We start from the raw sequence: 23,180 nt of genomic DNA on the forward strand, positions 1-23,180 counted from the left end.
GGACTAGACTACACTAGATTAGACTGGAATGGAATGGAATGGAATGGAATGGAATGGAATGGAATGGAATGGAATAGAATAGAATAGAATAGAATAGAATAGAATAGAATAGAATAGAATAGAATAGAATAGAAAACAGAATGCAGAACAGAATTCTTTATTGGCCAAGTGTGATTGGACACACAAGGAATTTGTCTCCTCTGCTTAAGCTCTTGTAGCAGGTCCTTGTTAGCTTTGCTTCCCAGGAACAGACAAGCTTTAGGGTAGAGTAGTAGAAATGATCAATTTAGTCTTCCCATGAGGGATGTGTGTGTGTATGTGTTTGTGTATTTATTTGTATCCCACCTTTATCATTTATACAAGGCGGTGAACATATCCAACACACTTTCCTCCTCCTGAGAGAGGAGAGTGACTGGCCCAAAGTCACCCAGCTGGCTTTCATAGATGAGGCTGGACTAGAACTCACGATCATCCAGTTTCTATCCTGGTGCCTTAACCACTAGGCCAAACTGGCTCGCCGCAGCCTGTGATCAATTCATTATAAACACCACTATAATTGGACCCAGTATATGAGTCTATAATGTCTGTTTATGCATGCATGTATGTATATTTGTGTGTGTGTGTATATATATAGCAGAATAAACTTAATTCACCTTTTCAGTAAAAATAAGCACTTGTACAATGTGCCTTTGAGTGCGACGTCTTTCAAAATGCATCCCCTCCACTAATTCCAAAGAAAAAGGGAGAACACAATTGAAATTCTGAACATAATCTACATCCCTGATGATTTTTTAATCATTCTGACCCGGGGATGAAGAGAGGGGTGATATTTGGATGAAAGTGAAAACGTTCTGGAGAGCTCGTAGCTGCAAAGAAAAACAGAGATGAAAATGATCATCTACAAAATAGATGTTACGAGCTGCTGCAAAATCTGTTAACCTTTTGGAACCGTTCGAGAAATCAGTTTTGTCTTTCTCTTTCTTTCTCCCTCTCTCTTTAAATTTAGTATCTCCCCTAACCTTGAGTTGGAAGCTCTTTTTAAACGGCACTTCACTCAGGTGGAATTTTTTCAGGGTTCAGTTCTCAATCCGCACGACTTGGCTAGAGTAAAGGTAAGGAAAGGTTTCTTTTTATTTTCTACCCCACCATTTGGAGAAGGAATTGAACAAGCAGGGTCTAAAAATGCAAACTGATTTTAAAACCCGATTCCATTTCCCAAAAGAAAATGGGAGGTATATTGTCCTATAAAGAAATCTAGGAACTTTTGTGGACAACAGCACTGTTTTTCCATTTCCATGGCGGAATGGGATACCTCGCTGCAGCCAACTCGCCACAGCCAATTTACCACGGGAGAACTCACCATGGCCACCTCGCTGTAGGACAACTCGCCACAGAACAACTTAACAATTCCATTTCATTCATTGGAAATAAATAAATAAAAATGCTTTAAATTTTGTCATTCATCTTTCGTTCCGTCCTTCCTTTCTTTAAGGATCCTGTTCCACCATTTCTCTGACATTAGTGTAACTCTTGTCCTGCAGCGAGTTGTCCCGCAATGAGTTGGCCATGACAAGTGGGCCATGGCGAATTGTCACAGACCCTTTTCCATGGTGCTTTGGCAGAAATCGTACCATTCTAGTCGTCAAACTATATCGATGGGTTGCAGCTTAAGAAGTCCCTTCAAGTTCAAATTGGCTCAGAAGAAATGGCACAGAATTATCAGCTTTTTGGACCGTTAATCCTTCTGGAATAAAGAGATCCTGTTTTATAATAAAGTTCTTTAGAAAAAGAAGAAGGTGGATAATGCAGCGATAGGCGAACAAGTTTAAGGCTGAAGTGGCAACAGTTCAGAATTCTGCTTTTATGAACAGGCTAATTGTTCTGAATATAACCCTTTTCTTATAGAATTTCAGCAGAATAACTTAATGGCGCTATGGCTGACTCTCAGTCTAACCACAAAGCTTGATGTTTAGACCTTGAAAACTATATGTGTATATAAAATAGAAGCTGAAAGTTGTTAGGCTTTGGGCACAGTGTTATTCATCCCTGGCAGATGGGTGAACTTTGACTCCCAGAATTGTCAGTAATGGCCACGCTGGCTGGAGACCTGGCTCCACACCATCTGCAGGTTGCTAAGGTGGATCTAGAGCAGTGATGGCTAACCTTTTTGCCGTCGCATGCCAAGAGAGGGGCGAGCATGGGGGGGGTCGCGTACGTGCGTGCCCACACCCATAGTTCAATGCGCCCTGCCCCCCGCGTGTGCGCACATGACCCCTCCGCGCTCCCCCCGCTTTTGGTATGCGATGGCACAGTGGGCCCTGTAGGCCCATTTTTTGTCCTCCCCAGGCTCCAGAGGCTTTCTTGGAGCCTAGGGATGCATGCATGCTGGAGCTGAGCTAGGGCAACACTTGCGTGCCCACCGATATGGCTCCACGTGCCACCTGTGGCACGCATGCCATAGGTTCGCCATTACAGATCTAGAGGTATGCTTTTCCTCATAACATCCTGAGGTTGAAAGGAGCCTATGAATAATAGCGTTCACTTGCATGAAAATCTATATGTGATCTCTTAGCCCACTTTCCATAAAAACCAAATATGGTTTTTTGGGGGGAGGGGGTAAGTTGCTTTTTCTGTGTTTATGTTTTCTCCTTTGATGTCCAGATAGAGTCAGCACATGCTTGCTTGATCCTTGCCAACAAATACTGCGCAGATCCAGATGCTGAAGATGCTTCTAATATCATGAGGTAATTTAGATGGAGCGATTTGTATTTAATGTTCAATTTTTTTTTATTTATTTTTTTTGAGGATTTCGGCACACACCAGGACTTTCTGTTGCCAAATATGGCTGTGAATTGAGGGAATATCAGCTGTCGCACGTCAAATTTGGTTTCTGGGGAAGATGAGGAATGGTGGGGCTTATGTAGAAAGGAATTAAAAATAGAACGAGAATGGAATATAATGCCTTGTTCCTGGAAAGAATACAAAAGAGCCTCACTTTGAGGTTTCTTGTGAAAGTTTGTTATCTTTGTGGACTACCTAGACAAGCTAAGACGACAGATTCAAGGAAGTGTGGTGTTAGTAGAGTCTAAAAAGACATGAAGTCAACTATCTTCCTTAATTGAGGAATTTAAATGAAAGCATCCCAGACAGATATATGAGCCATGGTGGTGCAATAGTTAGAGTGCAGTACTGCAGGTTACTTCTGCTGACCGTGAGCTGCCTGCAATTTGGCAGTTCGAATCTCACTAGGTTCAAGGTTTACTCAGTCTTCCATCCTTCCAAGGTGGGTAAAATGAGGATCCAAATTATTGGGGACAATATGCTGACTCTATAAAACTGCTTAGAGAGGACTGTAAAGCACTGTAAAGCGGTATATAAGTCTAAGTGCTCTTGTTATTGCTATCTGGATGAAGTCATACAATGAAGATCTTCGTCCCGCAAAATTGAGGATAAATCACCACATAATAGCATAATGGTTTCTTGCTGGTTATTTTAAGACTTTGAGAGACTTGAAATTTGTAAACCTTATAGAAGAGCCACAGGCAGATAGTCCTTGACTTAGAACAGTTTGTTTAGTGACTGTTCAAAGTTACAGTGGCACCGAAAAAAGTGACTTACAACCAATTTTCATGCTTATGACCATTGCAGCATCCCCATGGTCATGTAATCAAAATTCAGACACTTTGGCAAGTGGTTCATATATATGACGGTTGCTGGTCCCAGGATCATGTGATCCACTTTTGGGACCTCCTGACAAGCAAAGTTGATGGGGAAGCCAGATTCCCTTAGAACAGAACAGAACAGAACAGAACAGAACAGAACAGAACAGAACAGAATTCTTTATTAGCCAAGTGTGATTGGACACACAAGGAATTTGTCTTGGTGCACACGCTCTCACATAAAAGAAAAGATACATTCGTCAAGAATCATAAGGTACAACACTTAATGATAGTCATAGGGAAACAGTCAATATAAATCGTAAGGATACCAGCAACAAAGTTACAGTCATACAGTCATAAGTGGGAGGAGATGAGTGATAGGAACGATGAGAAGACTAAGACTGCAGACTTAGTAAATAGTTTGACAGTGTTGAGGGAATTATTTGTTTAGCAGAGTGATGGCGTTTGGGAAAAAACTGTTTTTGTGTCTAGTTGTTCTGGTATGCAGTGCTCTATAGTGTAGTTTTGAGGGTAGGAGTTGGAACAGTTTATGTCCAGGATGCGAGGGGTCTGTAAATATTTTCACAGCCCTCTTTTTGACTCGTGCAGTATACAGGTCCTCAATGGAAGGCAGGTTGGTAGCCATTGTTTTTTCTGTAGTTCTAATTATCCTCTGAAGTCTGTGTCTGTCTTGTTGGGTTGCAGAGGCAAACCAGACAGTTATAGAGGTGCAGATGACAGACTCAATAATTCCTCTGTAGAACTGGATCAGTAGCTCCTTGGGCAGTTTGAGCTTTCTGAGTTGGCACTTAATGACTATGTTACTAATTTAAACACTGCAGTGATTTGTTTAACAACTGTGGCAACAAAAGTCATAAAATGGGGCAAAACTCACTTAACAAATGTCTCACTTAACGTAAATTTTGGGCTCAATTGTGGTCGAAAGTCAAGGACTACCTGCATTAATCTACCATAGCCAAAAATCAGGAGGAATCTCATGGTACCTTTTTCTCTAACATATTTTATCCGGGCTTTTTGAAGCTAGTCTACCAAGAATAAATATGATATTATTTCCGAATTAAAATGACAAGAAGTGCTTTTTATCCCTTTTTCAGAGTAATTTCTATAAAGAACTACCATCCAAAAATAAGAATAATCACTCAGATGCTGCAGTATCACAATAAGGTAAGGAATACTGTGATATTTACCAGCAAGGTTTTCTGAAAAAAGATTTCTCTGATCAATTGCCCCAAAAGACACTAGAATAGAGACATTAAGACATAATATCTAAGATAAGAGCCATGGTGGCGCAGTGGTTAGAATGCAGTATTGCAGGCTAACTCACTGCTCATTCCAGGAGTTCGATTCTGAGCAGCTCCAGGTTGACTTAGCCTTCGCTCCTTCCGAGGTCGGTAAAATGAGGACCCAGATTGTTAAGGGACCAATATGCTGACTCTGTGCGTCTTATGTGGGATGGACAGCTATTTTCAAGGGAGGGAAATGCAAATTTATTTCTCATTCCTGAAGCAGTCCATGCTGAACCATCTGTCTTTGTCCTCTTTGACAAATGTCCACATGCTTGAATTTCCTCCCTGTGAAAAGAACCACATTCTTAACGTGGGAAGTCCATGAACTAAGTTGGTATGATTATTATACTGTATTCTTTATCTCCCAGAGTAGGGCAGTTTGTTTTCCCAATAATGAAAACAAACAAACAAAAAAATAAAAAGACCAGAAAAACACACAAGTCAGAATGGGACGACTTGCTGCAGCCAACTTCACCACAAAATGAAAACATAAAAATAGGGTTGTTGTTGTTTTTTTAAGAAACAAAAAGCTAAAGATATTCCTTTCCCTTTCCTCTCCTCCTCTTGCCTTCCCCTGAGATGGTAAAATGCATAATCCAAGATTTGAGGGATCGTGGCTGACCTGTGGTTTTATTTTATTTTTTTTGCCCTGTTGCAGGCCCATCTGCTCAATATTCCAAGCTGGAATTGGAAAGAAGGCGATGACGCCATATGCCTTGCTGAACTAAAGCTGGGGTTTATCGCCCAAAGCTGCCTGGCACCAGGCCTATCGACTATGTTGGCAAACCTCTTCTCCATGAGATCATTTATAAAGGTAGTGTCTCGTTTTATGAGGGGAATTTAATGGGATTCGGTTTGTCGAGGGGCCGCGTTTGAGTGCGTGGCTTAAACTCAAAACCAGAAAAGAATCCATCAACATTAAAACATAGAACAACATACACACACAAAAAAACCCTCTTTGCTATTACAGATTGGGCAAGGGACCAGGATCCTTCCTAATTATATTTTTATTTGGCACATCCATGGGCCATTAGAGATTGTCCATAGCACAATCTTTCTGACTCTTTATTCCGGTTAAATAAACCACATGTTTATCAACAGAGAAATCCTTTGCAGTTAAAAATATGATCTCTATCCAACCCATATGGCAACAAACCACCCACAGGAGGTGTCAAAAGGCATAATAGTTTTTCTTTCTTGAATGTTTTTGCCTCCATTAATTGCCTGGGCATCTCAGATTGCAATTATAAATATGAAACAAGTATCTGTACCGAAGTCCAAAGCTCCAATGCGAATCATTCATCCATTCACTTTATTTCATTTCATTCAAGAGGTCCCCTGGGATTTATGAGAAAATTAAAATAGTGTAGATCTGTAACTCTTAAATGTTCTCAGACATCTACCAGTTTGTCCCCTTAGTGTTAATTTGCTCTCATCCTCATCCTCATCCTCTCTCTCTTTCTCTCTCTGTCTCTGTCTCTCACTCTCTCTGTCTCTGTCTGTCTCTGTCTGTCTCCCTCCCTCTCTCTCTCTCTCTCTCTCTCTCTCTCTCTCTCTCTCTCTCTCTCCCTCCCTCCCTCTCTCTCTCTCTCTCTCTCTCTCTCTCTCTCTCTTTTGACCACACTATCCAATTTAAGAATTTGGGTTGCTTCTTTTAGATGAATGTGATCTTGCGAAATGAACTATAGTCTTAGAAAGTCATTCTTGGAAGACTTTGATAACATGGCTCAACAGCTGTCAGTCTAGGTTGGAGACCCTAGCACCACACAATGGGATGAGCTCCCACTCCTTGCTCCAGCTCCTTCTCACCTAGCAGTTCAAAAGCAGGCTAGTGCAAGTAGATAAATAGGTACCATTTTGCTGGGAAGGTAGCAGCGTTCCGTTCACCTTTAATATATAGCCATGCTGGCCACATGACCAGAGAAATTTTCTTCGGACAACATTGGCTTCCCCGGCCAAGTAATGGGGATGAGCATTACATCTTAGAGTCAGAAATACGTGGACAGGGAAACCTTTACTGTTACCCTTAGTGTTAACACACAGTACACAATATAGAGAACAATAGAAAGAGCAACAATTGAGAAGAGCAGCAAAGATGATCAGGGAATGGGGGCTAAACTTTGCGATGAACAGTTGTGGGAACTAGGTATGTCTAATCTAAGAAAGAAAACAATGACAGGTGACATGATTGCATCTTCCAACATTTGAGGGGGTGCCCTAGAGAAGAGGGGGGTCAACTTATTCTCCAAAGCATGTGTTAAGGATATTGTTGTGTTACCAACCAGCAGAGTAAGTGCACAGAGAAACGGTAATGAGAGCAATGAATACAATGCATGCAAACTGGTTTTACAAAGCTTTTACTTTGTAGTGAAAAACAATTGCATAGTCTTTTAATCAATCCAAGTCTTTAGCCATTCAAATCAGTCCGAAGTTACAGATATCTTCTTACCATACAAACAGCAATTCAACGCTGGTAACAAATCACGATGGTAGCATATCCATCCACGTCTTCACACACGACAGTAACAGTTCCAATCAACAGTTCCAGTCAAGCAGCAAGTCAAGCAATGATGAGAGCAGGTCCAACAATGACTATAGCTCGGCTTCCTTCTTATATACAGTTTACACTAGTAATTATCTACTTAAGATAAGTGAAGTCAACACTGCAATGACTCAACAGTACAATTAGTATAATTGCAGTCAGCAGTCAGTCAGCAGTCATTAGTCATTACAATGACTCAGCAGTACAATTACTCAGAATTACATCTTAGAGTTACAGAATGCATTTAAAGTTATAGAACACATATATTGCCTGGACAACTTGTTAGGCTTACACCATATCCTAACAGCATGTGACAAAATGTAACAGATGGAAGATAACGTGGGATCCAACCTAGTTGGAGAAATTTCCTGACAGTGAGAACAATTAATAAGTGGAATGGCTTGCCACCAGAAGTTGTGGGTGCTCCATCACTGGAGGTTTTTAAGGAGAAATTGGACAGGCATTTCTATAAAGTGATGTAGGGACTCTTACTTGAGCAAGGGGTTGGAATAGAAGACCCTTCAAGGTTCCTTCCAACTCTGTTATTCTGCATTCTGTGATAACACCAATAATTCACCAGGCATCAGGAAACGTAACATTGGTTACGTCACGCCTGGACTACTGTAACGCTCTCTACATGGGGCTCCCCCTGAGGACCACCCGGAGGCTCCAGCTGGTGCAGAATGTGGCCGCACGGGTGATTATGGGAGCGACGTGGCGCTCCCACGTAACACCTCTCCTGCGCGAGCTGCATTGGCTCCCGGTGGTCTTCCGGGTGCGCTTTAAGGTGTTGGTTCTCATCTTTAAAGCGCTCCATGGCTTAGGGCCAGGGTATTTGCGAGACCGCCTGCTGCTACCGATAACCTCCCACCGGCCAATACGCTCTCACAGAGAGGGCCTCCTCGGGGTGCCGTCGGTCAGGCAATGTCGGCTGGCGGCCCCCAGGGGGCGAGCCTTCTCTGTGGGGGCACCCGCCCTGTGGAATGAGCTGCCTCCTGGAATACGATTGATCCCGGACCTCCGGACCTTCCGTAAAGCCCTGAAGACGTTTTTATTTCATCAAGCCGGCCTAGCCTAAATGGTTTTTTAATTGGGATTTTAAATTTTATGGATTTGGGGTTTTAAATTTGGGTAGCCAATGATTTAATTCTTTTAATTATCTTAACTTTTGCATTTGTATGTTTTTTAATTTTGGCTGTTCACCGCCCTGAGTCCCTTCTGGGAGAAGGGCAGTATACAAATTAAATTAATAAATAAATAAATAAATAAATTACAATTGGCAACAACTTGTTGTTGTGGTCCGACAGCTGCAAGCAGAGCTGGCAGCAGACTCGGACGATGGGGAGGTTAGGGAGGAACTTGGGCCAATTCTGGAGTCTGGGGAAGGCTCTGATAGATGCTCTGCATCGGACATAGAGATAGAGCCAGGCCATCCAACATTTCCCTGCCACCAGGGAGGCAGCTGCATTTGGAGGCTGAGATGAGTGAGGAGGAAGAACAGCTGGGGCCTGTTCCTGATGCACTTATGCACAGAGCAGTTAGGAGATGGGAACAATGGAGGATAAGGAGTCAACTCGGGAAGCAAAGCACACATGGACGCTGAATGGCCCCTCCCTGGCTGGAGAATAAATAGAAGGAAAGGGGAGTGGTTGTCATAGGAGACAACAGTTCGTATTTCTGGAGATTTTGCTCATTGTGTTTCGTGCATCAAAGACTGCTTGCCAGAACTTAATTTGCAGCCTTTCGGTTGGGAGCTCACAACCTTGCAATTATCGCAAGGAACTGATAGGGTCTGTTGCTGCCATTAACTCCTTGCAGGACTCTTGCTTGGACTTTTCAGTGGGTGAATGCCATTAATTCACAAGAGGTAAATAAAGAGGGGTTTTTTTCGTGACAACAAGTCTGTTTCTTGCTTCTCCTAAGGTTGGGTCAGAACACTTGTATTGAAAAGTGTCCTCTGCAACGGTATTCTACAGTCCCTGTACCCCCACCCTCAGTATAGCTGAAGGGAGGTAGCAGCCTTCTCAATTTCTCATGCGTTTTCAGATTAAGAAGAAAATGCTCCAGGCAAATAAACTCAGAGCATAATATGCTGTACATGTTCAAAGACTGCCCCCCCCAGGGAAAAAAAAAACCCTTAGCAGAAGTCCTGCCATCTTGGAAAACGTAGATTGAAGTGGAGAGTTTCCTTCCCTCCTTCTTCGCAGCTGATTGCAGAGTAGTAGAAATCACCCTAAATATTTCCTCTGTCAATGACAAAGCTCCATGATCAGCAACGACACTGCACGCATTTCACTGATTATGGCTTAATTTTTGCAACCCAAGTACGTCAAGTAAACCCCTCTCCCCAACATTCGTAGCAAAACAAACTTATAAAAAACGTGCAGGGGAATGAATATTTTGTTTTGTTTTCTGCTTTTAGAGTAGCGGTTTTCATATGGAACCTCTTAGTTTGCAGGAAACCCACCCACACATACAGTACGTACACAAAATAATAATGGAAAATCCGTGCCATTCTATTAGGTATAACCAACCAGATTTCTGAAAATGCTTACTTTAAAAACACACAGACCCCGAGAAATGTAATGAGCAGAATTTCAAGCAACAGATTCTGCTATTCATCATGGCAATAATAATAGTATTCTCTAATAGTAATCTCATGATAACAGTGTTTTCCCCTCATAGTATTAATACATATTAATTGTTAATACTAATCAAAATTAATCAAAATTAATAAGTTACAGTAATCAACCCTAATAATAAAATTATTCTTTCTCTTGTAATTTTAGAAGCTCTAGCTTCTGTTTCTCTTATTTAACCATCGATAAAACAGATACCTCAAAATATTCCCCATACCTCAAAATATTCAGTGTCTTCCTTTTCTTTAATTTCAAATGTTAGTTTATTCATTTCTGCACATTCTAAAATTTTTGTTAACCCAGACAACACTCTGTCTATATGGATCTTGAACATGTTGCTCTTTCTATTTATATTAATAGAATGACAGTTGTGGCTAGGGGGACCTTTGCATAGGTTCGCCTGGTGCACCAATTGCGACCCTACTTGGATCGGGAGGCTCTCCTCATAGTCACTCATGCCCTTATCACCTCACGGTTAGATTATTGCAACACGCTGTACATGGGGCTACCCTTGAAAAGTGTTCGGAGACTACATTTGGTCCAGAATGTAGCCTCGCGAGCTGTCGTGGGTGCATCAAGATACACCCACATTACACCAATTCTCCGCGAGCTGCACAGACTCCCTATTTGTCTCCGGGCACAATTCAAGGCATTGGTTATTACCTTTAAAGCCCTACATGGCTCAGGGCCAGGTTATCTTTGAGACCGCCTTCTACCACACAGCTCCCAGCGACCGGTAAGATCCCACAGAGTTGGTCTCCTCCGGGTCCCATCAGCTAAACAGTGCTGGCTGGCGGGCCCGTGGGGAGACCCTTCTCTGTGGCTGCCCCAGCTCTCTGGAACCAGTTACCTCCGGAGGTCCGGACCACCTCCACCCTATTGGCCTTTCCAAAAGCGGTGAAGACCTGGCTTTTCCGGCAGGCCTGGGGCTGTTGATCTCGCTGTTGCCATCTTGTGAGATCCGGCCATGAATGGTGTGAATGGGTTTTAATGTTTTAATTTTTAAATGTTTTTGTAGTGGTTTTTTGAATGCATTGTAAGCCGCCCTGAGTCTTCAGAGAGAGGTGGCATATAAATTGAACTAATAAATAAATAATAAATAAATAAATAATAAACACAAACACACACACACACACACACACACACACACACACACACACAAACCCCCAGATTCTGCTAGTTAACACGGTTCAAGATAAGTAGAGGTCCTTTGTAGGAAAAACAGCAAAACTGTGATCAATGTGTAAGCATTTTTAGGCTTGTCCAGTACTGACAGGGCAAGCCCTTTTTGTATATAAACAGAGAGCAAACCCCCCTCCCTTCTAGCACTGATGATGTTACCTAGTTGGGTAGTAAAAAAATCTGGAGGAAAGCAACCAAGCTCAGAAATCGCCAAGGACCTCACAGATTGAATGTCATAAAATACTTTCCCCATATCGCATTATAGTTTGCTTTAAGCATGTCGAACCACGTTGATCAAGCGGCAATAATGTGATTATCATGCCATGCTAAGCTATAAATCATAGTTCATAAATCATAAATGTTATGTGTTCACTTACCGGACTAAGCCCAAACCAAACAAGGCGAGTTCAGCATAATGCAAGCTAACTAGCTAATTCGTTGGCTGCAGGCTTTTTTTTTATTTATGAGATACTTAGGACTGATTTGCTAAGTACAGGATGCAAGAACAAGCGAGGCCGGGAGAAATAATCACAGACCTTAAATGAGCCAGAAAGGTTTGTAATAAATTCATAGGTGTTTTTAAAACAGCCCTTCACAAGGCACGAGAAAACAATTGCTTGCTTTCCTTTTATGAAAACACTGTGGCTCAGCGCAACACTTCAGATCAGCTGAGCCCCATGATTGCTGATATTAGATGCATTAAATCCACTGTTTCTATACAATATTGGCTAATAAAGTTGTAAGAACAACAGTGGGTTTCATTTCAGCCCAAAGGTTTCAGCTATAAAACTTCTGTTTGTTTTGCTGAATAAACACATTCAAGGATATAAATCTCTCTTTATTAAGTATTCTAGTTGAAGGAGATAGATTTGCTAGTTTCTTTTCAATATCATGGACAGGAGGCCCAGATTTTATCACCATTTTATTTGGGGGGATATTTTTGTGTGTGTGGATGTAGTAGGAGCAGTTGATATACAGTATTCCTCAAATGTCTTTGGACAGATCTCTTCTGCTGTAAAATGATAAACACTGCCAAACTTTATCGAAGTTAAAAAAAAATCAGCTGTAAGTGAAAAGTTTGAAAAGAATAGACTACTTTAAAGTTGTTTTTTTTATTAAACAACACAATCATAAAAGTGAGCTACAGCCTTGTAACTTACAATGGGTAGAGATTCTTATCCGAAAATCATGTTCTACTGGGACCTTGGGAATATCTGAGTTAGCATCTTGCCTGTAAATTTTGCAACTTTGCAAAAACCGGGGGAAAAGAAGCTTGTGCTTCAAGTGAACGTTGTGTAGACTTTGATAACGACTGTATATATTTGAGCAAAAATACAGTTGTTGTTGTTTTGAGGCATTGCAGAAACTTGGTTCTTGAGTGTTATGTGAAGTTCCTAGAAAGGGATCTTATCTTCAGAATTATCCGACCCAATTCATATTTTACAAATGGAGCTTGTTTATTAAGTTCGCATTCTCCAAAGCTCTTGCAACATATTGAAAAGACGGATCAAAACTGCCCAAATTATATTTTGCCAGCAATATTTTTCACAAGATCTTTTTCTTAAATACTGTATGTTTCCCTTCCCACTCCTCTGGTCAATAATAAAAAAAGGAAAAGAGAAAATTATAGAAATTGAACAGGCCTAATTCAGAAAGTTTTTCTTTTTAAAAAGAAGAGTTAAATATAAATAACTTCTCTGGTAATATTAAATAAATATTAAATAAAGTTAAATATCTTCTCCGTTAATATTACACTACTAACCAGAGCATACAAAATCTTTGCTAGACCAATTCCTGAATACAGCTCATCTGTCTGAAACCTGCACTGCATATCGGACATTAATACAATTGAGTGTGTCCAGAAATATTTCACAAGAAGAGTCCTCCACTCCTCTACTCGCAACAAAATACCTTATGCCACTAGATTTGAAATTATGGGTTTAGAAAATTTAGAACTATGCTGCCTTCAGTCTGACCTAAGCATAGCTCTTAAATTTATCTACTACAATGTCCTACCTCTCAATGACTACTTCAGCTTCAACCACAACAATATACGAGCACACAATAGATACAAACTTAAAGTGAACCGCTCCAAACTCGATTGCAGAAAATATGACTTCAGCAACAGAGTGGTCAATGCCTGGAATGCACTACCTGGCTCTGTGGTTTCATCCCAAAACCCCCAAAACCTTAGACTGTCTATTGTTGACCTCACCCCATTCCTAAGAGGTCTGTAAGGGGCGTGCATAAGAGCACCAGCGTGCCTACTGTCCCTGTCCTAATGTTCCCTTTAATTGTATTCATTTTATGTATTCAATTCATGCTTATACTTATATATATTATCTAATACGTACTCAACAAAATAAAATAAATAAAAATAAATAAAAAATTAAAGTAAGTACCAATCTTAATTTCCTGAAACTGATTTGTGTTATTCACAGCCGTTTCCTATTAAAAATGCAGCTGCCGTTTTTCTTCTTCTTTGCTCTCCTTTCTAGATCGAAGAGGACACTTGGCAGAAGTACTACTTGGAAGGAGTATCTAATGAAATGTACACGGAGTATCTTTCTAGTGCCTTTGTTGGTCTGTCATTCCCTGCTGTTTGTGAGTAAGTACTCGAAGACATCTTTGCCCTTAATCCTAACCTGATGGTTTGCTAAAATGCTGAAAAACAATAGCAATAGCCGTTAGACTTATATACCACTTCACAGTGCTTTACAACCCTCTCTAAGCGATTTACAAAGTCAGCCTATTGTCCCCAACAATCTAGGTTCTCGTTTTACTGACCACGGAAGGATGGAAGGCTGAGTCAATAGCAATAGCACTTAGACTTATATACCTCTTCATAGTGCTTTACAGCCCTCTCTAAGCCGTTTACAGAGTCTGCATAATGCTCCCAACAATCTGGGTTCTCATTTTACTGACCACGGAAGGATGGAAGGCCGAGGCAATACCAATAGTACTTAGACTTATATGCCACTTCACAGTGCTTCACAGCCCTCTCTAACCGGTTTACAAAGTCAGAATAATGCCCCCTAACAATCTGGGTCCTCACATTACCCACCTCAGAAGGATGGAAGGCTGAGTCAACCTTGAGCTGATAAGAATCGAATTGTCAAACTGTAGCCAGCAGTCAGCAGAAGTAGCCTGCAGTACTGCACTTTAACCACAGTGCCACTGCAGTAAGTAGTAAGGGAAGAATTTCCTGACAGCAAGAATGATGAAACAGTCATAGCCATCACTAGACATTATAGATATTAACAACATATATAGACTGTGCAAAAGAGACAATCATCCAGCCCAAAGGGGAACAAAAAGACCCCAGCACTCTCTCCACCGATAATCAGCACCCAGATCAGCATAGATTAACTCCAAGGTTAACTTCAGACCAGAGGTGGGATTCATTTAACTTCCCAACCGGTTCGCAAATATGAGCACACGTGCTACCTCTGCGCATGCGCACGAACTTCTCTGCATGTGCAGTAGTCACACATTACATCCGGGAGGGTGGGTAGAGCCTCCCACAGTCGCCGCTACCAGTTTGTGCGATCCGGATAGAACTGGCTGGATCCCACCACTGCTTCAGACCAACAATCAAGTAAACAACACCCCAATCAAAAAACTGCCCAAGAGCCATCAGTAAATAGCCCAATGAAAGAATCTCTAAGACCGCCCCCACCCACATAGACAGGACAAGCCTCCAGAATATAAACTGAGAGCAAACTTCACTCCTTACTAGCACTGATGATGTTATCTAGTTAGGGTCATGAAACGTTTTTAAGAAAACAAGCCAGCTCAGAGAGCACCAAGGACCCTTTCTATGAAACAGCTCCCAGAATTGTGGGAGCTCCCATCACTGGAGATTTTCAAGAAAAGATTAAATTTCAAACATTTGAATGTACCGAAGGTCAGTTCCATTTAGGGATCACTTTGGAATTTTTCTATGCCATTTTGTGGATTATTTGCTTTTTGCTTTTTTAATTTATATGCCGCCCTTCTCCGAAGACTCAGGGCGGCTTACAATGTGTTAAGCAATAGCCTTCATACTTTTGTATATTTATACAAAGTCAGCTTATTGCTCCCACAATCTGGGTCCTCATTTCACCTTCCTTAGAAAGGATGGAAGGCTGAGTCAACCTTGAGCCTGGTGAGATTCGAACTTGCAGTAATTGCAAGCAGCAGTTCTTAATAACAGTGCTTAGTCCACTGTACTACAGGATTATGAACATTTTTAATTTACAATAAATGATGGCTGTTTTAAAAATAAAATGCTAAACAGCTTCACAATTCTTAGTCCATTTAATCTTATTTAAGCCTAGATAGAATAATTTATTATTGTTATTAAATTGGGATAAAAACCTTGTTAGGTGTGACATATGTTGGGTGTCAAATTATAATTTTTATGCATACACATATCTCTACCTGTCTGTAACTGATTTGAAGATAAGAATACAGTTATATTCATTACATTTTCATACAGGCGATGATCAGCTCCAATTGATAAAAATTTATGTATCCCTCCATTCCAGCACTTAGAAATTTCTCAGAGATTAGAAATTTGTTCTTTGAAGAAAAGGGATTTGGCTATCGTAAAAACTTGAAAAATTTCCACGTTTCTCATTTTTTGCTTCCTTTTGGGGACAGTTTTTACAGGGATGTTTTTCAAAAGCCATTTTTTCCAACATTTGATGCTTTTGAATTCCATTCGGCCAGTGAATAAAACTGATTTGTAAATTAAGTCTTCATTATCGTAAGGGTTCGCAATCGTTTGCGAAGGTTTATCATTGCCCATTAACAGTCAACATTAACATTTCCCAGGGCTAATAAATTCGAGCAGATGTAATGCAATGTCATCAGCTAAGCATAAAATTTGGAATGGCTTCTGTGACATTTTGCATGATAAGTAAATGTCTCCCACAGGGCCTGATTGTCATGATAATGGCGCTATGGATGTTGAAAGTCAATCTTAAAACAATTGTTTTACATGGCCCTTGAAAAAAAAAAAAACCCTGTGTTTATTACTATCAATTTTATCTAACGTTAGGTATAATTATAAAGGAAAGGCTGTTAATGAATTGTAGTTCTTACCCTCTGACATCGTGTTACAGGCAGTCCTCAACTTAACCGTTCATTTAGTGACTGATCAAAGTGACAACAGCACTGAAAACACTGACTTACGACCATTTTTCACACTTATGACCTTTTTCGTATCCCCTCGATCACATGATCAAAATTCAGACGCTTGGCAACTGATTCACATTTATGACGGTTGCAGTATCCAGGGGCCATGTAAAGAGCCGTGGTAGCACAGTGGTTAGAATGCAGTATTGTAGGCAAACTCTGCCTACCGCCAGGAGTTCGATTCTGCTCAGCTCAAGGTTGACTCAGTTTTCCATCCTTCTGAAGTCAGTAAAATGAAGACCCAGATTGTTGGGGGGAATAGGCTGACTCTGTAAACTGCTTAGAGAGGGTTGTAAAGCACTATGAAGCAGTATATAAGCCTAAGTGCAATTGCTATTGACTCAGCCTTCCACCCTTCCGAGGTCGGTAAAATGAGGATCCAGATTGGACCAGAAGACCTCCAAGGTCTCTTCCAGCTCTATTCCGATTGATTGATTTCATTCATCTAATGAAATGCTTCACATTTGATGCCTAAAGATATGCAGCAGCACAAATGTGACACGTGTCTATGACACCTTACAATATTTATTTGTAGCTTGGATGTATAAATATCTGTCTTTGCTATGCACAACTGGTTGAACGTAGCATGTTGGCTGAACATTCCTGTATAAGTACACCTCGACTTACAAGCATTTGTTAATGAGCCTTCAACAGCGCTGGAGAAAGTGACAATGCCATTTTTCACACTTACGATCAGTGGTGGGTTGCTTCCGGTTCACCCTGGATCGGGCGAACTGGTAGCGACGGCGGGAGGCTCCGCCTACTCATCCAGACCTCTCTGCGTATGTGCAGAAGCATCACACATATAGGTGCACGTGCATCCATGAGCGAACCGGTAGTGGCCGAAATTGAAACCCACTACTGCTTACGATCCTTGAAGCATCCCCTTGGTCACGTGATCAAAATTTCAACACTTGGCCACTAGCATGTATTTATGATGGTTGCAATAAACTGAGATCATGTTATCGTCTTCAGTGACCTTCTGAAAAGCACGAATCTGGCAAAGTCAGATTCATTTAATGACCGGGTTAACCAATGTAATAACAGCAGTGATTCCCTGAACAACTGTGGCAAGAAAGGTGATAAAATGGGACAAAACTCACTTAAAAACTGTCTGGCTTAGCAACATAATTTTTGAGCTCAACTGTGGTCGTAAGTTGAGGATCTCTATTCATTAATGGTCTCCAAATGCGTGAAGACAAATCTGAAAATCATAAGGCAAGACACTGAAAATAACAGATATAGTTATTTTAGAGTTATATCAAGAAAATAACAGATATAGTTATTTCCTGCATATTTCAATGAATTAAACATGTAGATTCCACCTCCAATTTATGTAAGCAATAGCTCAGGCCCTCCTCTTCTGATTTAAATGGAGTAATTTATTTCTTATTGGAAGATAAAAGGATTATGATTTCCTTAAAGCAAATTACCCATGTATATCTATGTTCAAAATGCACCCATTATAATCTAATGTTTCACAGTTAAAATAGATGTGAAGACAATCTATAATATCACTTCTGCTCTGGGAAGAATCTGAACATAAAATGCATATGGGGCAGTGGTGAAATCCCAATTTTTTTACTACCAGTTCTGTGGGCATGGCTTGGTGGGCATGGCAGGGAAGGATACTGCAAAATCCCCATTCCCACCCACTCCAGGGGAAATATACTGCAAAATCTCCATTCCCACCACACTCCAGGGGAAAGATACTGCAAAATCTCCATTCCCTCCCCACTCCTGGGGGAAGGATACTGCAAAATACCCATTCCCTCCCCACTCTGGGGCCAGTCAAAGGTGGCATTTGCTGGTTCTCCGAACTACTCAAAATTTCTGCTACTGGTTCTCCAGAACCTGTCAGAACCTGTTGAATTTCACCCCTGATATGGGGGGAAAGGGCTCAGGGGTTTATCAAAGCATTATTCCTATGAATAATTGAGATATTTGCAGCCAGATGAACATAGAGAACTTCCGTTGATATATTTTGCTGTTACTAAAAGTTGTAAAGACTTTGACAAAGTTGAGGAGTGCAGGCAAAGAGCTAAACTATATTTTATAAAGGTCTATATGTAGATAACCTTAAGGACAACAGCAAAGTACTCATGATATCAACAAAATAAAGAACATCTTCTGGTTTTGTTTTCTTTCCCTCTGCTTTGTTCCTGGCAGACTGGTCTTTGCGAAGCTAAAGCTTTTAATGATAGCCATAGAATACAAGTCGGAGAAACGGGAAAGCAGGTATGTAACCCATTTATCAGAACCTTTTTGTAGTGCATCAGATTATTTGGCCTGCTTGAATTTCTTTCTCTCATTCATTCTTTTCCTTTCTTTGTTTCTTGCTGTTTGGATGGGTGTTTATATTTATAAAAGAATTTTATATTCCAGACACTCTTGACATCATGGTGCCCACTTATATACCCAATCAAAAGGCAACATCATGCCTCAAAGTCCAATAAAACTGATGAAGTGCATGATTTTAATTTAAAATTGCCCTGAAACCAGTCTCCTTACATTAGGAGAATGTAAGGAGACACCTTACATTAAAGAATGTAAGTTCTCAATTAAAATGACACCTAGGCAGAGTTGATGAAGGACATCTTAGAATCCCAGTTCAGTTCCTCCTTGATAATTCTACATAACCCAATACAATTGAACAAGGGTAAGTATTTCCAAGTGATGTATATAACTCTATACATAGGATTGCTGCAATCTGAATCCTATGCAAAGCGTGGCTTGAAAGATTACAGATAGAGTTATATATATTACACCAGGCAAACAGAGAAATGCATTACAGAAAAAAAATATTTCACCAGATCATTATTCAAGTTGAACAGGAGATTGATATATGGCTTCTTTTGGTCCATTTCTTCAAGCTTGGAGTTATTGATGACATTTTTAGAAGACCATTTGAACTTAACTCCATTCCCCATTATAAAAGATAATGATCCAGGAATAGAATAGAATAGAATAGAATAGAATAGAATAGAATAGAATAGAATAGAATAGAATAGAATAGAATAGAATAGAATAGAATAGAATAGAATAGAATAGAATAGAATAGAATTTTTATTGGCCAAGTGTGATTGGACACACAAGGAATTTGTCTTGGTGCATATGCTCTCAGTGTACATAAAAGAAAAGATACTTTCATCAAGAATCATAAGATAGTTATCATTTCTGTTAAAAAAAAACCAAAAAACTCCCAGCCTCTAAAAATGCAAGACCTAGCACTGATGATGTTACCTACTTTGGGTAATGAAAAGTCTTCAAGGAAACAACCAAGCTCAGAAGCCCATCTAGGAGCCGTTGGTGATTTGTGCCATGCCTTTTAGCCCACCAATCCTTCTTCAAAGTCAAACCCACCTGGATATTGTACATGTTTAGTCTTATCATTAACTTCCCAACAATCTAATTTTTGGTGACCATGTTCTACCTTAAACTAATCTCAAGAATGGCGATAGAAATAGAAATAATCTCATGGAAATAGAGTTGACTTTCCTTATTGAAAAGGATTTGAATATAGGTCTTCTTATTTTAAAAACCGGAGGTAGTGGTTGATGCACAATGGATAGAATGCAACCATTAATATAGTCAGGAAGAATGGAAGCCCACCTAATTCACACCTGGAGTTGATTTTGGACATCTTTTCAATGCATCCTGCTGCGATGGCCACCAAAGCCAACATTCCAATGGACTCAGCAGGTGGCATCTTCTAGTTTAGTGTTCCTCAACCTTAGCAACTTTGAGACATGTGGACTTCAATTCCCAGAATTCCCCAGCTATCCACACAAAGCTGGGGTCCCCATCCCTTAAAGGTGCTAGGGGTGAAAAATGGTATCCTGGTTCCATTTTATTGAAGTTCTTCATTAACCTTGTACCAAATCTGGCCTAACTGTAGACTTCATAAATTGAATTCTGGAACTGGAAAATTCCACAGCTTCCTGCAGATTTCATATCTTCCGTTCATGGTGTTTCTCATCCTGCTCTGTGATAGCTTAACACATACTAGATAGATAGATAGATAGATAGATAGATAGATAGATAGATAGATAGATAGATAGATAGATAGATAAGATAAAGAGAGAGAGAGAGAGAGAGAGAGAGAGAGAGATTTTCCCCTTATAATCGCACCCGCTCTCCATTTTTAAATAACATTACTAATCTTGCCAACATTTATTTTCTTTGAACTAATATACATCCCCTACCTTGGACATCATGTGCATATTTTTCGGTGAAGCTAAATCTTACCACAAAATGTGCCAAAGAGGGAAATAATTTCAATTAAAATTATGGAACGTCATTAGAAAGTTATCGCTCTATAGAATAGGGGTCCCCAATGCAACCGGGCCACGACATGCCAGGAACTGGTCCATGCAAACAAGTGAAGCCCCATCCGTGGAATGCAGGCAGCACACAAGCTACGCCCCTTCTGGTCCACGGAAAATTCTGTCCCCATGGAAACGGTCATAGTGCCCGAAAAATTGAGGGCTGCTGGCTTAAGAATGTAGCATGTTTGATAAAATGAGCAGAATATTAAAGACAGGAGAGAAGTGAGATTTACAGGATAGGGTCAAAAAAGTTAAAAATGGTGGCCAAAATGTCATATAAAAAATGGATTGTGTTTCAATCACATTACCATAGTCAACTTTTTTTTTAACCCCCACTGTCCAAACATCTGTGCTTCTCTTATTTAGGCAGCGTTTTTTTCCCCTCAGTAGTTTTAATATCTTTGCAGCCTCTGTTTTATTTCCCATTGCTGCTTTTTCAGAAGAAGCTGAGGTAACCCCAAAAAAATAGACAAGTGGACTTGTTCCACCACTGGGAATCCAAACTGAGGAACGTCAACAACAACAAAAAGTGTTACAAACACTTTATTACAGGAATCTTTTTTACTCTGCTTGGCTTCTCCAAAATGCTAGTTAAGAAAATCTCACACGGTTTGGCAAAACTTCATTTTTTTCCACCTGGGAGACTATGACCCAGGCCCAAGTAAGTAATAGGAAAATCAGTCAGTGAAAAAACAAACAACTTTATTCAAACAGCTGAGAATTACTTCATTCCCAGCATCGTTCAACTAAATTAAAGCAAATTCCTCCCAACACAAATTCCTCAGTCCTATCGCAAACCTTGGTCCAATTAGACGAACTGCCAAAGGCCTTTCTTGGCAAATGTTCAGAAGTCACAGATACAAAAATAAATACAAGACGTAGACGAAGACGAAGCTACCAACGTTGTTTTCCAGCAAAGCCCATATGCTGTTGCTGGTCTGTTTTAAGCCTTATGGGAAGGGCCAATCATGTCTTGGCCCTACTCCCGAGTTGTCCTCTTTGCTTGAGCTGCTCTTGCCTTCTGGCAGCTCTTCTCATGTGTGCATTAGGAACAGGCTCCTCCTGTTCCTCCGCCTCACTCCTATCAGTCTCTGGAAGCTCTGGAGTCCGCACTCCACTCCCCGATGGTCCTGGCCCCATCTCTGCCTCTGATGCAGGGCCCTCATCTGGGCCTTCACCAGCCTCCAGGACTGGCCCATGTTCTTCCTCAGCTTCATCGCTGTCCGATTCCATTGCTAGCTCCGCAGGCTGCTGGCGGACCACAACATTAGCTTTCTTTATGGCTCTGAGTGCCACCAGACAGATTTTTAAGTGAATCAAGGCTAGGTTAGATCCAATATCTTTAAATTATTTATTTTGGACATATTTTGGACATCCTTCCTCCCATTTCACAATTCAAGGTGAACAAAGTTTTTTTTTTTCCTCAGCTTCTCTCCTTCAGTTTCTTCTCCTGCTTAGATAAAAATCCTAGTAGAAGAAGAATTGCTGACTTCAGTGATACATTTGAGGCTCTCTGAGTGATACATTTGAAAACCGCTCTCTGAGTGGTTTTCCTGCAGGCATTTCATGACCCAAACTAGGTAACATCATCAATGCTAGTCATCGGGTAATGAAATGTCTGCAAAAAACCCACCAAGGACCCCTCATTTCAACCCTGAGCTACAAAGATTCTCCTTTAATGGTACAAGTACATTTGGCAGCCACATCTGACATCTCATCACAGTTATCTTCACAGCACTGGTCGAACTTTAACCTATTGATGTGATTGGGAAGCACTTTGAATCATTCAAAGAATCAAAGCTGAGTAGAAAATGAGAAGAAGTACTTTATTCAACCTGAAATAGATCCTTGAAATTCAACATCTCGGATGAAGAGTTTCTCATGTTGCTTTCCCTGCATACAAAGATATCCCAGCATCAAATGTAATTTGAACAGAGATCAGTTCCGTGACACCTAATTTGCCCTTTGTCATTTTAAAAAAACAATTTCCTCTTTCCCAATTATTGATTGGTTTCACCCCGTGTCAGGTTTTCTTCCCCTTTTTCATTGTTTTTTGATATATGTACTTTACGAAAACCCAGATTCAAATTTCCTAGTTATGCCAAGGTTTATAGCAATCATACCCCATCTTGTCATTTGCATCTCTTGTAAGAAACAATATGCAAAAAAATAATAATAATAAATTCCTGTGACCCCAGTGATTTGTTTTATGTTATTGAATATTAATATCTAATTTATTTTAGAGACATCCCATTTGCAAGAAGCATGAGCTCCAGCATTTTCACCATTTCATTCAGGAATATATTGAAAATAAATACTGGCGCTTGGCAGCCCCCTTGATA

General features: G+C 40.5%; 1 protein-coding gene across 1 annotated transcript in view; it reads left to right on the forward strand.

The window, feature by feature from the left end:
• Window positions 1-23,180, forward strand: part of KCNMA1 (potassium calcium-activated channel subfamily M alpha 1) — a 643,121-nt gene that overhangs the window by 436,945 nt on the left and 182,996 nt on the right. Inside the window, 6 exon segments of the mRNA XM_070946116.1 lie at window positions 1,007-1,112; window positions 2,662-2,744; window positions 4,775-4,844; window positions 5,625-5,780; window positions 13,828-13,937; window positions 18,680-18,748. Of these exon segments, the coding sequence (XP_070802217.1) occupies window positions 1,007-1,112; window positions 2,662-2,744; window positions 4,775-4,844; window positions 5,625-5,780; window positions 13,828-13,937; window positions 18,680-18,748 (594 nt within the window).

Source organism: Pituophis catenifer, unplaced genomic scaffold, assembly GCF_029215685.1.
Source record: "Pituophis catenifer annectens isolate HBS135680 unplaced genomic scaffold, rPitCat1.0.hap2 SCAF_6, whole genome shotgun sequence".
Lineage (NCBI taxonomy): Eukaryota > Metazoa > Chordata > Lepidosauria > Squamata > Colubridae > Pituophis > Pituophis catenifer.